Here is a 13,019-nt window from a genome sequence, read left to right as displayed (position 1 = left end):
TGGAGATATGTGGATTAATCTATCCAGCTACAGAACACCTAAAACGCTTGGGAGACGTTCTCGTCAGTGCAGCAATGGCGGACTGTGTACAACTCAACGGCAGTGTCTATCAACATTCGTGGGCGGGGCCTGTGGCTAATGTGACGTCACACTACCAGGAACCTGCAAACGGCTTGTTCTGAGACACTGCTTATGATTTATGGGGATTAAAAAAAAGTGGGTGGATTTTTGCCACTATAGGGTGGTTGTGTACACACACTGCCAACACACATTTATAACATTTTTTTTTTTTTGGACGAACCATTCTTATAAATTATATTCCTGTATGACACTAGAGTGACATTTGCTCAGACACAGAAAGAAACCTAAGAACACATGTAGTGTAAATCTGTTTTTATTGCATAGGACACAGTTTTCCAAGCAACATAAAAAGCTGCTGTTTTTACAAAAGTGTAAAGTCCCATTCAGAAAAGAAAATTTCCTTGTTTCATTTAAAAGGAACAGGAATTTGATATCTGTAGCTGCCTTTAAAAGGGTTGGGAGGAGTTTTTAGATAAAAACGAGAAAGAAAAAACCTCAGTAACATCTGAATAGACTGTTATTTCCTCTTCACATTAATCCTGCACGGGATTCTTTGAAAAATATGAAATGTCAAAAACCTTTTCTCAATATCGACATAAATACCATAAAGCATAAAGTTAGTTACGGAATAACCAATTGGCCAACAAAAAGATTTCCGCTTAAGCACCACAATTCTACTTCAGAATAACTTGTATGAAGATACACAAATATAAAACACAAAGTACAAAAATAAAAGAATGTAAAGAAATCTCAAATATGATCAAAGTGCTGCATAAAGGTTTCATAAAAAGGAATAGAAAAGTGCATTGGCCATCGTTGATCCACAGAATCACATGTTAGCTTATTGACTGGACGAGGGCTGTAGAGGAGGACAGGGCGAGGTCATATCCTCCAGCCCATGTCTTCCTGTTCTCATTGGCGTGTCCTCATCATAAAGGCACCAGAGACCATCATAGAAGTCGTCCATGTCTTGGTCCCCGTCCTCTGTCTGTGCTCGTCCGGCGGTCTTTCTGTTCCCGTCTCCATCATCCCCATCCTGCACGTCATGTCCTCTGAACGCCAGCATGCTGGTGGCGTCTAAAATGTACACAGCGTTTGTGGGTAAGGAGAGCTGAAGGCTGGTCAGGTACTCGTCCACCATCTCCTTACAGCAGATGAACTCTGTGCTTTCGATCTAGAGTGAACGCAAACATGCATGTGAGTGAAATAATGCCAGAACTGCTACAGCACCGACTAAACACTTCATTAGCCATGTTTCCAGCCACCTATAAAGGTGTTTAGATATTTGTATTGGGAAAGCAGGACAAAAATACAGAGAAGTACTTTTTTTTTGTAATGCATGCAACATTTAAATTCATAAAGTCATGGGATTAAGACTTTCTGCTCTGATTTAAGACCCTTTCAAGTGCAAATTAAGACTTTAGAAAACCTGTTAAATAGAACATGTTGTTGTTGTTTTCTTGATAGTGTAAGTAACATTTATCTAACCTGAAAAACGTGTCAACATTAAGTGTAGCTGAAATATAAATTTACTTGATTTCAGCCAGGAACATTTAAAGATACAGTACAACTTACTGAAACGTATAATGTCCCATGTAATCACTCAATCGGTGTTTCAACCGCGCAAAGACGGGGGGTTGGCTCATGAACAAGTTAAATTAATTAATTGATTGATTATTAAAAAAAAAAAAAAAAATGTTGGTTTCAGCAAAATAATTTTTTTGTGCATCACTAGCAGTTACCCATAATATTCCATCAAGCTTATTAAGTTATATTGATTTATACAACAGTTCTTTCTGGTTCTCGAATCTGATTGGCTGAGAGGTCTTTCCAGTCATGTGATATTCTACCAATATCACCATAGGAACCATTTCACTATTTGAATCACTCCGCTGTCAGCATTCCCACAGAGTGAGAAAATATGAGCAAACCCACCATATTTTTATAGATACTGCTGTTATTTTGTAACAGAATGTATTTAAGAGTTTTTTTTAGGCGCGTATTTAGATCTCAGATATGCGATTTATATGTAAACAAAGCGCCTATTTGAAAATTTGTTTAGACGCTTTCGGAGATTCAGTGCTCAATACCCACAGAGAACAGCTTCATCTCGGCCAGTCCTTTGGGAATTTGACGCTGGCTCTTATGTAGAAAGTGTTTAAACATGAGGTATAATTCATTTTGGGTATATCAAATGGGCAATCTTTGGTCTTATTAATATATTGCTTGTTCCAGAGCTAATAGATTTGGCTTAAGGGCTGTATTAAGTTTCATAACTATATATTTACAATGAAAATAAATCCTGCACCTACTAGAGCGCTGCTTATGTACGTTTGACTGAACTGTTTGCTTGTGTTTATTTCCTATTTTACTTCTTATACTGTTATAATGGCTATCGTTGTTAATTTAAATATTATTGTTAAATAAACAATATAAGCAATATTTAAATAACATGCCATATTTTTTGGTATTGAGAAAGTCATTGATTTCGACTTCAGTGAAAAGTTACATTAATACGCCATTAGATGGCAGCAAAGACTGTCTTTATAAGAGAGTCAGTCAAGAAGACTTTTATATTGAAAAGGACTGAAACAAGGAAACAAGGACATTGTTTTTACTTTAAACAACATCTTACAAGACCAGCTGACAAATGCATTGACTAGTGCTGTCATGGGAAATCCTCTTAAATGTTAAAAGGACAAAGATATTGCTTTCCTCAGTGGACATTCAAACTGATTGTGTGATTATGAATATAATATTGACCTGAGGAATATCAGCAAGATGCAGGTAATAAACTCGCTCTCTCATAATACTCTACATATTACAGTGAGTTTCAATTAAGTGACTCATCGTTCCTTCGTTACTAGTTCTAAAGTGACTTTTAGATTTACTAACGGAGGCTTGAGCTCAACTGTTAAACTTGAGATTTGAATCTGTGGCGGAAAGAAGGAAGTAGTTCCTAAAAAGAGGGTTTTAAAGACAATCCATTGTTGTTATTTACGCACTTGTGCCATTGAACTGTTGTATAAATGCAGTAATCACACTCGTAGCCATGCGATATCGCTCTATTCGGCTAACCTACAGCCGAACCACAGCCATGCTGATATACAGCCATATTGCATGGCTACGAGTGTGATATTGCTCATGAATATGCTTCACTACCTGTGCTTTCCTCAGCAGGTCGGTAAAAACTGAGAACCAATCAGGCGTCAGTCTCTCCAACTCCAAAGTGATGATGGCCAAAGCCAATATGGAGCCCTTGAACTGCCAGAGCTGGTGGCAGGCCATACAGTGCTGCACCTGCCTGGTCCACAACGACGCCTGGAGGCAGGGCCTGTTCTGAGAGCCGGCCCACACCAGCTGGGGGTGCCTGGATATCAACAGGCCATGGAACTGGAGGGGAAAAAACAAAGCGCTTAACCAACAGAGACAACGCCACCAAAAACCCCAATCACTCACAGAGGCGTGGGTCTGTATCTGTACTCCTTGGACATGGTTTGTGTGTTAACCTCTTCATGAGTGGGCTGTAAAAATGTGCCGTGTTCAGTAGTCTCCATGTTTTTAAACTATAACAAGTCTCTGGCTCCAGTTGTCTACATCCCAATCCAGATATTTTGGAATTGACTCCCTGATCGTGGAGTCAGAGCTGAAAATGAGTTGCAGATTCGGCTGTTGGTTAACGTCCAACAGCCCAGCTGAAGGGAAGTTATTACACTGATCATCACTGATCAACTTTTTTTTTTTTAATAATAATGTGCACTTATGAGTTATGAAACCAGGACATGTACATTAAAGGGATCATGACATTGATTTTGTTGTTGTTTGTTCAGGTTCACTTATGTTAATAAAGGGCCATTATACAGAATTGGTGCAAACTGCTGTCCCACTACCAAAAAACACATTTAAAAAGCATTTAAGTATTCAAATTTTAGATGTTTACTAAGATCCTTGTATTATCTATTGAATCGCACAATAATATTTAAAATATCAGTAAGCTTAATATATATAAAATCATCATTTATTGGGTAGCTTTAATTGGGAGGTAGCTGTCCTGAACCCTCACCCCTAAATTTAAACTGGTGAAAATTATATCGAAATAACTTTTGCATTTTTTGTTTTTAAAATATCTATTTTTTATTTTTTTTTTATTTCAAGTCATTACCGAAACATGGGATGTTTGGAATAAAGTATATTGAATTATCAACTAAGATGTTATGATAGTTTTTGGTTCAATGTTTATTCAAACTAATGAATCCTTCACTTTGAAATCAGTATGATAAACTTTATGCCTTTTACAAAGAAAGATTGGATTTGAAATACTGTAAAAATTGTAATTGTTACTGATTTACCTGTGGAAAAAAAATATATAAAAAAATAAAAAAATTTAAATAAATAAATATATATATATATATAAGGTAGATGTAAACAAAATCTTAATAGGTCAATGTAACCCTTCTTATTAAATTATTTATTATTCTGTTTCAGTAATGACAAATTTGGGGAGAGTAAAATATTCCAAAACTTTCTGAAAATACAATATAAGAATTAAGTGCAAAATTACTAGAAATGTGTACCTTGGATATTATACAATATGCATAAATACAAAATGTGAGGAAAAACTCTGACTGAACCAATTCTGTAGAATGGCCCATATACAGGACCGGTCAAAAGTTTGTAAACATTACCATTTTTAATGTTTTAGAAAGAAGTTTCCTAAGCTCATCAAGCCTGCGTTTACTTGATATAGTAATATTTCAATGTTACTGTATTTTAAAATAGTGATTTTCTATTTAATATACTTTAAAATATAATTTCTGTGATCAAAGCTGAATTTTCAGCATCATTACTGCAGTCTTCAGTGTCACATTTGCCCATGTGACTCACAGATCGTGCAATACCAAAACGAGTCGTTTTTGGAGCTTGATTAAATAAGTGTTTCGTTTATAATGGAGGAGGACGTTTTAAGTTCTGAAACTTGCTTTAATGGTACTATGACCTTTTATATGTCAAAAGATCACAGCAAATGTGATTTCTCATGTCATGATCCCTTTAAGAAAGTAAACCGGACCGATTCTGGTTGTACATTTACTTTTAATGCACAATTTTTATGGGTTCAGCCTTTTAGAAAAAGAAATAAGCCATCTCGATCGAACAGGAATGACACGTCTGTTTCATGAGTTCAGGGTAAAATACATATATATCGCCTTGTGGAATGTTTCGTTAAATGTCTACTGTGGAAGTGTGACCTTCCTTTGTATCTACGGCTGTATGTGAGTGTGTGTCTTTACTCCAAGAGACAGATGAGTCACATGGACCTTGTATGGTAATATATTTAAGGTATTCTAAATTGTGGATATTTATTTGGGAAGTTAAGGAAATTTATTTTTGTATGCTATTAGATATTTTTTCATTTCACAGGCAATTATATTTAATTATTCTATGTGTTATAGACATCTTGATATCTTTAATATGACCTATATGGGTAGATATCACAAAAACATCACCCAAAAATCAGTTTGCATTAAGAAAATGAAGCACTTTTAGGACCATTGAGATTTTTTTTGCATTGTGGCATTATTATCAGCACAAAAATAATGCAGTGCAAGTACTTAATTTAGTAATATGAATATTGTAAAGTATGTTGTTTCCACATTATGATAATGAAGACAATTTTTACATTACAGTAACGAAAAGGAAAAATGTGCCAATTTGCCATGAAAACAGTTGAACCTTTACAGAAGAGGATTAGGGTCAAGCAATAATAATAAAAAAAAAAAATCTCAAGATTAAAGTTGTTAAATTATGAGAAAAAAAGTCATTAAATTACGAGAACAAATTCGTAATTTATCTTGACTTTTTCTCAAAATTTAATGACTTTTTTAATCGTAATTTAATCACTTTGTTCTCAACATTTTATTTTGACTTTTTTCTTGAAATTTAACAACTTTAATCTCAAGATGTTTTTTTTTTTTTTTTATTATTGCTTGGCCCTAATCCTCTTCCGTAAACCTTAGTTAGGATAGATTTAATTTTTCATGAATAGGGATGCAAAGGGGCAAACTTTGCGGAAGCTTTGCAGAAAATGTCCGGAATGTTTGCGGAAGCTTTGCAGAAAATGTCCGGAATGTTTGCGGAAGCTTTGCAGAAAATGTCCGGAATGTTTGCGGAAGCTTTGCAGAAAATGTCCGGAATGTTTGCGGAAGCTTTGCAGAAAATGTCCGGAATGTTTCCGGAAGCTTTGCAGAACATGTCCGTAATGTTTCCGGAAACTTTCCAGAACATGTCCGGGATGTTTCCGGAAGCTTTGCAGAAAATGTCCGGGATGTTTCCGGATGCTTTCCAGAACATGTCCGGAATGTTTCCGGAAGCTTTCCAGAACATGTCCGGAATGTTTCCGGAAACTTTCCAGAACATGTCCGGAATTTGTTCCGAAAAAAAAAAAAACTTTCCAGAAACTTTCCAGGATTTTTGGAAACTTTGGATAGTTTTTTTTTAATTTACCAGAAATTTTCCACCCCTTTGCATCCCTATTCATAAATGAACACCACAATCCTGCATGCTGATGTTGTTCATTCAACTGTCTTAAAATTGAAATAGTGTCTTTACAAAATTATTCCTGGTGATAAAATTATTTGTTACAAAAGATTTTTTTCTGAGGTGCACTTATAATACTTTTTTAGACCAAAAACTGCCACTGAATGGGCAGCCTTGTTTCGGAAAATATTAAATATAGAATCTATCCCTAACTAATATCTATTCTGAAAAATCTTAACTGTCCTAAAAAAGGCTTTGTTTTCTTTATCCAAAGTATATTTATTATTGTGATGTGGGGTCAAATAAGGTTTCATGAGTTTCACCCATTTTGTAAACTGATTTTACCATTTTCTTAACTGGGATTGTGTTTCAGGATCAGGATCTTGCGTTCTTTTAAAACCACAGAAGTATTTATATTGGGTTCTCGTTCCATGTACTTTCTAATGGCTATTTTATGGCTGTCCGCGGTGTGCCAAAACAGCAACGCTACACTCACTTCCATTGCCTTGTTTAGCAGTTGGTCTGATTGATCTAATCATGGCTAAATGCCTCAGCCAACTCTTTTGCAACATGAACTTCCACTAAAAATTCATATTCTTGGATAATTTAACCGAACCCCACTATGTAGGAAAGACGAAGCATGAAAATTGAAGTTGCCATTTCTGAGAGTATATTTGTACTGGAGATGTTTTGCAGGGTTATCTATCTGCTTTACTGCTAAAGTTCAAGTCAGATCAGTGCCTTGGCCGAACACACACCTCGTACCGCCCTCGTATGCCATGCCACGCGGCCACAGATATTCACATGCACAAAGTCAAGGACCAAAAGTCAATTTCTGCTGATGTTTGCAATGGGCACATCTAAAAGGTTGTATGTTTTCCTGTGCTTTTTGTACCATTAAGTTCTGATCTCAATACAAGAAAGATGACGCATCAGTCGCTACTCACGATGTGAATGAAATCCATGGGCGTAGCGATGTAAAGGTCCCAGTGCAGCTTGTTCAATATGACTCGCTCCATGCGAAGAATCTCAGCTGTTGAGAATTTGCATCTGCTTTGCTCCAGCAAGTCTTTAACCGATGCAATCACCTGTTCAGCAACAAAACAAGAACAATAAATGCACTGGAATGGTTAAAAGTTGTGTGGGGTGTTTCTGTCGTTTCTGTATCTTGCCTCATCCTCCTCATTGATTTTTGCAGCGAGGATCAGAGAAGTGATGGCCATGCATTTGAGATATTTCAACCGAGTCTGCAAAGAAAGAGGGAGCACTTAGAGTCGACAACCATCTTCTAGAAATAGGGCTGCTTAATTATGGAAAAATATTGAAATCATGATTATTTAAAACGATTATTGGTGGGAAGAGTTGCCAGGTTTTCACGACAAAACCCGCCCAATTGCTACTCAAAACTAGCCCAATCACATTTCATGGGGGTTTCCCGTGTTCGGGGGGTAAAATCTGCATTTTTTGGTTGGGTTTCCCTAGTAAAATAAACATTCCAGGGACTAAATATCATGTTATTGGGGTCGCTTCAACCCGCGGCAATACTGTTAAAATCTCCCAATTCTGCGGGAAGCCCACAGACTTGGCAACACTGTTGGTGGGTCATATGATCAAAGTCTTATTTTAAGGTACAAGTAATTTTAAATATCAACGAAATTTAAAATTATCGATATTTCAAAAAAATAAATAAATAAATAAATAGGTTAACTAATGTAATTAGGCTAAAAGGTCCTCAAAACAGTTACAGAAGACAAGTCAACAGTCAGCAATACAATACGAACAAAAACTAATAATAATTTAAACATTTAAACAAGACAAATTAATACAACAGAACAAAAATACAAATTAAATAAACAGTGCTTTCGGTTTTTAATTCAAGAGCAGAGAGTGATTTTATCTTTGTCTTTTGTTGTTTGACTTAAGACATATTTAAAGCAGAACTCAGTAAGATTCGCGAAGCTCCCCCTACAGGTTCCTTCAGTGAATCACACTGTCGTAAATACTCCAAGCGCAGCTCTGGACTACAATGTCTACAACGCTCTCCAGTGCAGTAGTTTTGCAAATACAGTACAAGAAAACTCGATGGAGATGGGTAATTTTCGAAATGGTCTTATAAAGTCATAATATATACGTTGTTTTTGAATTACCGTAAAGCATTTTGTCACTCTCACGTGAACGTGACCATGAGGCAAGATTGTGTTGGGTCGGCGCAGCTCAACTTGCAAGTGCTGTATTCTGGCGATTAATCAATTAACCATCATAAGGACTTAAATTATTTATGAAGGTAAAAGAAAGTTACTTAGTTCTGCTTTAAATCAGTTCATGCGAGTTCAGTGGTTTAACCTTAAAATTATGAAGTGACAAAAATACTTTTTGTGCAAAAAAAAAAAAAAAAAAAAAAAAAACCACGACTTTATTCAACAATAACTAGTGATGGGCGATTTCAAAATACTGCTTCATGAAGCTTCTGAGCTTTACGAATCTTTTGTTTTGAATCAGTGGTTCTTTGGAGCACGTATCAAACTGCCAAAGTCACGTGATTTCAGTAAACGAGGTTTCGTTACGTGATAAGGGCTTCAAAATTTCAATGGTTCACCACTGGGGGCGTTCGATACACAATTTGAACCACTGATTCAAAACAAAAGATTCGTAAAGCTTCATGAAGCATTGTTTTAAAATCGTCCATCACTAGATATTGTTGAATAAAGTCATTATTTAGTTTTTTTTATTTTCATCATTTCATAATATTAAGATTGAACCACTGTAGTCACATGAACGGTTTTAAATATGTCTTTAACACTTTCAATGCCTAGAAAGCTACTAATTATCTTCCTGTCAATAGAGGCCTCACTGAGCCATTGGATTTCATCAAAAATATCTTAATTTGTGTTCCGTAGATGAACGAAGGTCTTACAGGTGTGGAACAACATGAGGGTGAGTAATCAATGACAGAATTTTTGGGTGAACTAACCCTTTAAAACATCACCAACTACATTTACGAGGATACTCACCAAAACAAGCATTTCAGAAATTTTGTGGCCATTTGACCCTTTAGGCGCGTATCTGAAGCCCACAGTATACTTTGCTTATAGGATTAGTTCACTTCTGAATTAAAATTTCCTGATAATTTACACACCTCCATGTCATCCAAGATGTTCATTTCTTTCTTTCTTCAGTCGAACAGAAATGAAGGTTTTTGAGGAAAACATTCCAGGATTTTTCTCCATATAGTGGACTTCACTGGGGTTCAACGGGTTGAAGGTTCAAATGTCAGTTTCAGTGCAGCTTCAAAGAGCTCTACATGATCCCAGACGAGGAATAAGAGTCTTATCTAGTGAAAGATGGGTAATTTTCTTAAAAAAATAAACATTTATATACTTTTTAACCACAAATGCTCATCTTGCACTGCTCTGCGATGCGTCACACATGACGTAATCATGTTGGAAAGGTCACGCGTGAGTGACATAGGCAGAAGTACTGATCCAGTGTTTACAAACTGAACACACAAAGCCTAAGTCAAACGCCCTTTACAAAAACAAGGTAAAACAACAATATTGAACGTTTTTGAAGTTGGAAGAGAAAATAAGATTAAGTTTTTCACACTTGACCTTTCCAACATGATTACGTAATGCGTGGCACATCACAGAGCAGTGCAAGATGAGCATTTGTGGTTAAAAGTATATTTATTTTTAGAAAATGAGTGATGGTTTCTCTAGATAAGACCCTTATTCCTCGTCTGGGATCATGTAGAGCTCTTTGAAGCTGCACTGAAACTGACATTTGAACCTTCAACCCGTTGAACCCCAGTGAAGTCCACTATATGGAGAAAAATCCTGGAATGTTTTCCTCAAAAACCTTCATTTCTTTTCGAATGAAGAAAGAAAGACATGAACATCTTTGGATGACATGGGGGTGAACTAAACGTTTATGCATGTTCTGCACACACAGAAAGCCGCCTAGGAAACTGTATCTCTTTTGCAGCTTAATACGCTTTTAATAACACGGTTTAATATCAAACACATCCCATGGTTTATCAACAGTAGACTGCATTTTACAACACTATTCTTGTGGAAGCCAAACGATTAAATCGCACAGATGGAAATGTAGCAGTTTCACTTACTTTGACTGTTGCAAGCAGGCTGTTGAGAACACAGACTCCCAAAGCAAACGTCTCCGAGGAAAACTTGAATGTGCCGCTCATTTCACGCAACCACACGATCACCTCATGGTACTGAGGAGGGCTGATATCTGAACCCTGAAAGCAAATGTAGTTTGTTTCTGACACCTGTGTTTTCCCTAGTGAAAAGACCAAACACCAGGATCTCTCTGGTTCAGAAGACTGAATTAAAACATGCTTCCACCTGAATGCAACCGTTCTTCAGCACAGGAGCTCTCCAAAGACGCATTTCTCTCGCCAGGGTGTTGAGCAGCAGTGTGCCCAGACGCTGAGTCTCTTCTTCACCAGGAGGTTTCATGGCTGATTTGAAAGCTTTTCCACTGGAAGTAATGCCTGACAAAGAAATGCACAGTGATTTAGCAGATGCTTTTATCCAAAGTGATTTATTCAAGCAAAGAAGGCATCAGTCAATCCTTTTACCAATTTTCTCTTCTTTGGCATCCTGATGTTGGGGTCTATGCAATGCAAAATGGTCCCAACATCAGGCCTACAGCACAGTGTTTACAATCAATGTTCACATCTCATTAATTCGTGTTGAAATTTACTAAAATGAATAATGCACGCTATTTTAACTGCAACAGGGAAGCAGAAAAACATAATTTGAAGACAATGTGAAACTAAAAGCGCACAGACAGATATGGGCGGGTCGATCTGCATCCACTTGTAAACAAAGACACGGAAAGTTTTGACACAGAAATTACCTTTTCAAAAGGAAACACAGCTTCTGACATTGGCGTCCACTGCATTAATGTGCACAAAATCATTCCTCCATGTCTGAAAAACAAGCGCACTGTTTACACAACAACAGATTTAAGAAATGTTTCACTTCAAACAGCAAAACATTAATACAAGACTAACGGGTGTAAAACAAGTTTTTTGCAGCACGGAATGTCGAGAAAGAATCACCTCCGGAGGATGTAAGAGAAGAAAAGCTCGTCAACAACTGCTCCAGAGTCCAGAATCTGTGTTTAAACCAGCTTGACTCCGCCCGCGTATTTGAGTACAAGCTATCGGCTCCGCCCATATATGTGACGTAATGGGCGCTGGCCCCGCCCACATACTCGTCACCCACGTACAGAACTGTGTTAGTGGGTCGCACATACGGGTTCTGTTATATAAAATGGTTGAATTCATTATAGTCGCCTTCATGTATTGTTTTCAGACCTATTTTTATTACATCATGATGTTTTATCATGAGGGTTAATGTATTCAATTATAAAAATGCCAAAATGTGTCTATTAGGGGTAGAGTTAACTTAATTTAAAGAGATAGTTCACCCAAAAATGAAAATCTGTCATCATTTACTCACCCTCATGTTGTTCCAAACCTGTACACGAGTTTCTTTCTTTTGCTGAACACAAAAGAAGATATTTAAAAAAATGTTGGTAACCACCACAGTTAATTGACTTCTTCCCCTACTACTAGTCAACTATCTAGATACCAACATTCTTCAAAATATCTTCTTTTGTGTTCAACAGAAGAAATAAACTCATAGTTTGGTGAGTAAATGATGACAGAATTTTTATTTTTAGGTGAACTATCCCTTTAAGAACATTAGAAGCGTTAAAAGGCCATGATATAAAACAAGAGGAATGTGTGGATCTTCTAGTATTATTTTAGGGTTACAGATAATGTGAATGAGCTATGGGAGAGAAAGTGTATTTTGTTATTCTGTTATTGTGTTTGTCCTGATTCTCCGTCTTTCCGTCACTAACTACTCACAACTAAGTATCAAAAGACAATATTTTTGCTTATTACCCAGAGATTAGGCTACATTTATTTGTTAATTTAAGGAAAGCTCTCTTCACAGAAGGAAACTCCAGCATCTGCTGTCGTGTATCTGCTGACACCTACTGGATACAAACATTTCTAGTTATTTCAAGAAAACTATTAGCCTACTGAATGCGGTAAAAGGATTCATATTATAAATAAAATCTAATTCGAATTTACCCAATTTAAGAGATTTGTGTAACTTTGTGCTAATAGAGTACCCATAGCAGTGCCTTGTGTTTGAAGGTTTTCAAACAGAAAATTATTTTTGGTTAATATGAATTGAGTTAAATTAAAAATAAATTGTGTGGGTAAAGTTGAATTTTGAAGAATTTTTAGGGAAAAAAATTCAACCAAAGCTTCCAACTTTTCTTTGTGTGGAATCATGTATAAAGATGATACATTCAATATTACTAACCAATCTTGATCTTCTAAATTTGAATGCAATTGTAATTTA

The 13,019-nt window shown here is 36.3% G+C and overlaps 1 protein-coding gene across 2 annotated transcripts; it reads right to left on the bottom strand.

The window, feature by feature from the left end:
• Positions 1–439: 439 nt before the first annotated feature.
• ccni2 (cyclin I family, member 2) lies at positions 440–11,928 on the bottom strand. Of its 2 annotated transcripts, XM_067375453.1 has the most exons (9): positions 11,699–11,928; positions 11,494–11,566; positions 11,213–11,279; positions 10,977–11,125; positions 10,736–10,870; positions 7,788–7,862; positions 7,563–7,703; positions 3,244–3,474; positions 440–1,255 (listed from the first exon to the last, which is right to left on the bottom strand). In XM_067375453.1, exons 4-9 carry the CDS (start codon positions 11,088–11,090, stop codon positions 923–925), a joined length of 1,029 nt encoding a protein of 342 aa, XP_067231554.1. In that variant the 5' UTR covers positions 11,091–11,125; positions 11,213–11,279; positions 11,494–11,566; positions 11,699–11,928; the 3' UTR covers positions 440–922. The 2 variants fall into 2 exon arrangements, with proteins under 2 accessions (XP_067231554.1, XP_067231553.1); XM_067375452.1 differs by lacking the exon at positions 11,213–11,279.
• Positions 11,929–13,019: the final 1,091 nt, after the last annotated feature.

Source organism: Chanodichthys erythropterus, chromosome 22, assembly GCF_024489055.1.
Source record: "Chanodichthys erythropterus isolate Z2021 chromosome 22, ASM2448905v1, whole genome shotgun sequence".
In the NCBI taxonomy this organism is placed as follows: Eukaryota; Metazoa; Chordata; class Actinopteri; order Cypriniformes; family Xenocyprididae; genus Chanodichthys; species Chanodichthys erythropterus.
Note: the sequence above shows the minus strand (reverse complement) of the source record. Positions and strands in the feature narration are given on the sequence as shown.

Bases quoted from the DNA above. Each gene is read 5' to 3' on its own strand.
- ccni2 (XM_067375453.1), bottom strand. From the start codon at position 11,090: ATGAAACCTCCTGGTGAAGAAGAGACTCAGCGTCTGGGCACACTGCTG. The intron at 10,871-10,976 runs GTGGAAGCATGT...ATTTGCTTTCAG, and splicing joins TGAAGAACGGTTGCATTCAG to GGTTCAGATATCAGCCCTCC. The intron at 7,863-10,735 runs GTAAGTGAAACT...CTTTCTTTGCAG, and splicing joins GCCTGCTTGCAACAGTCAAA to ACTCGGTTGAAATATCTCAA.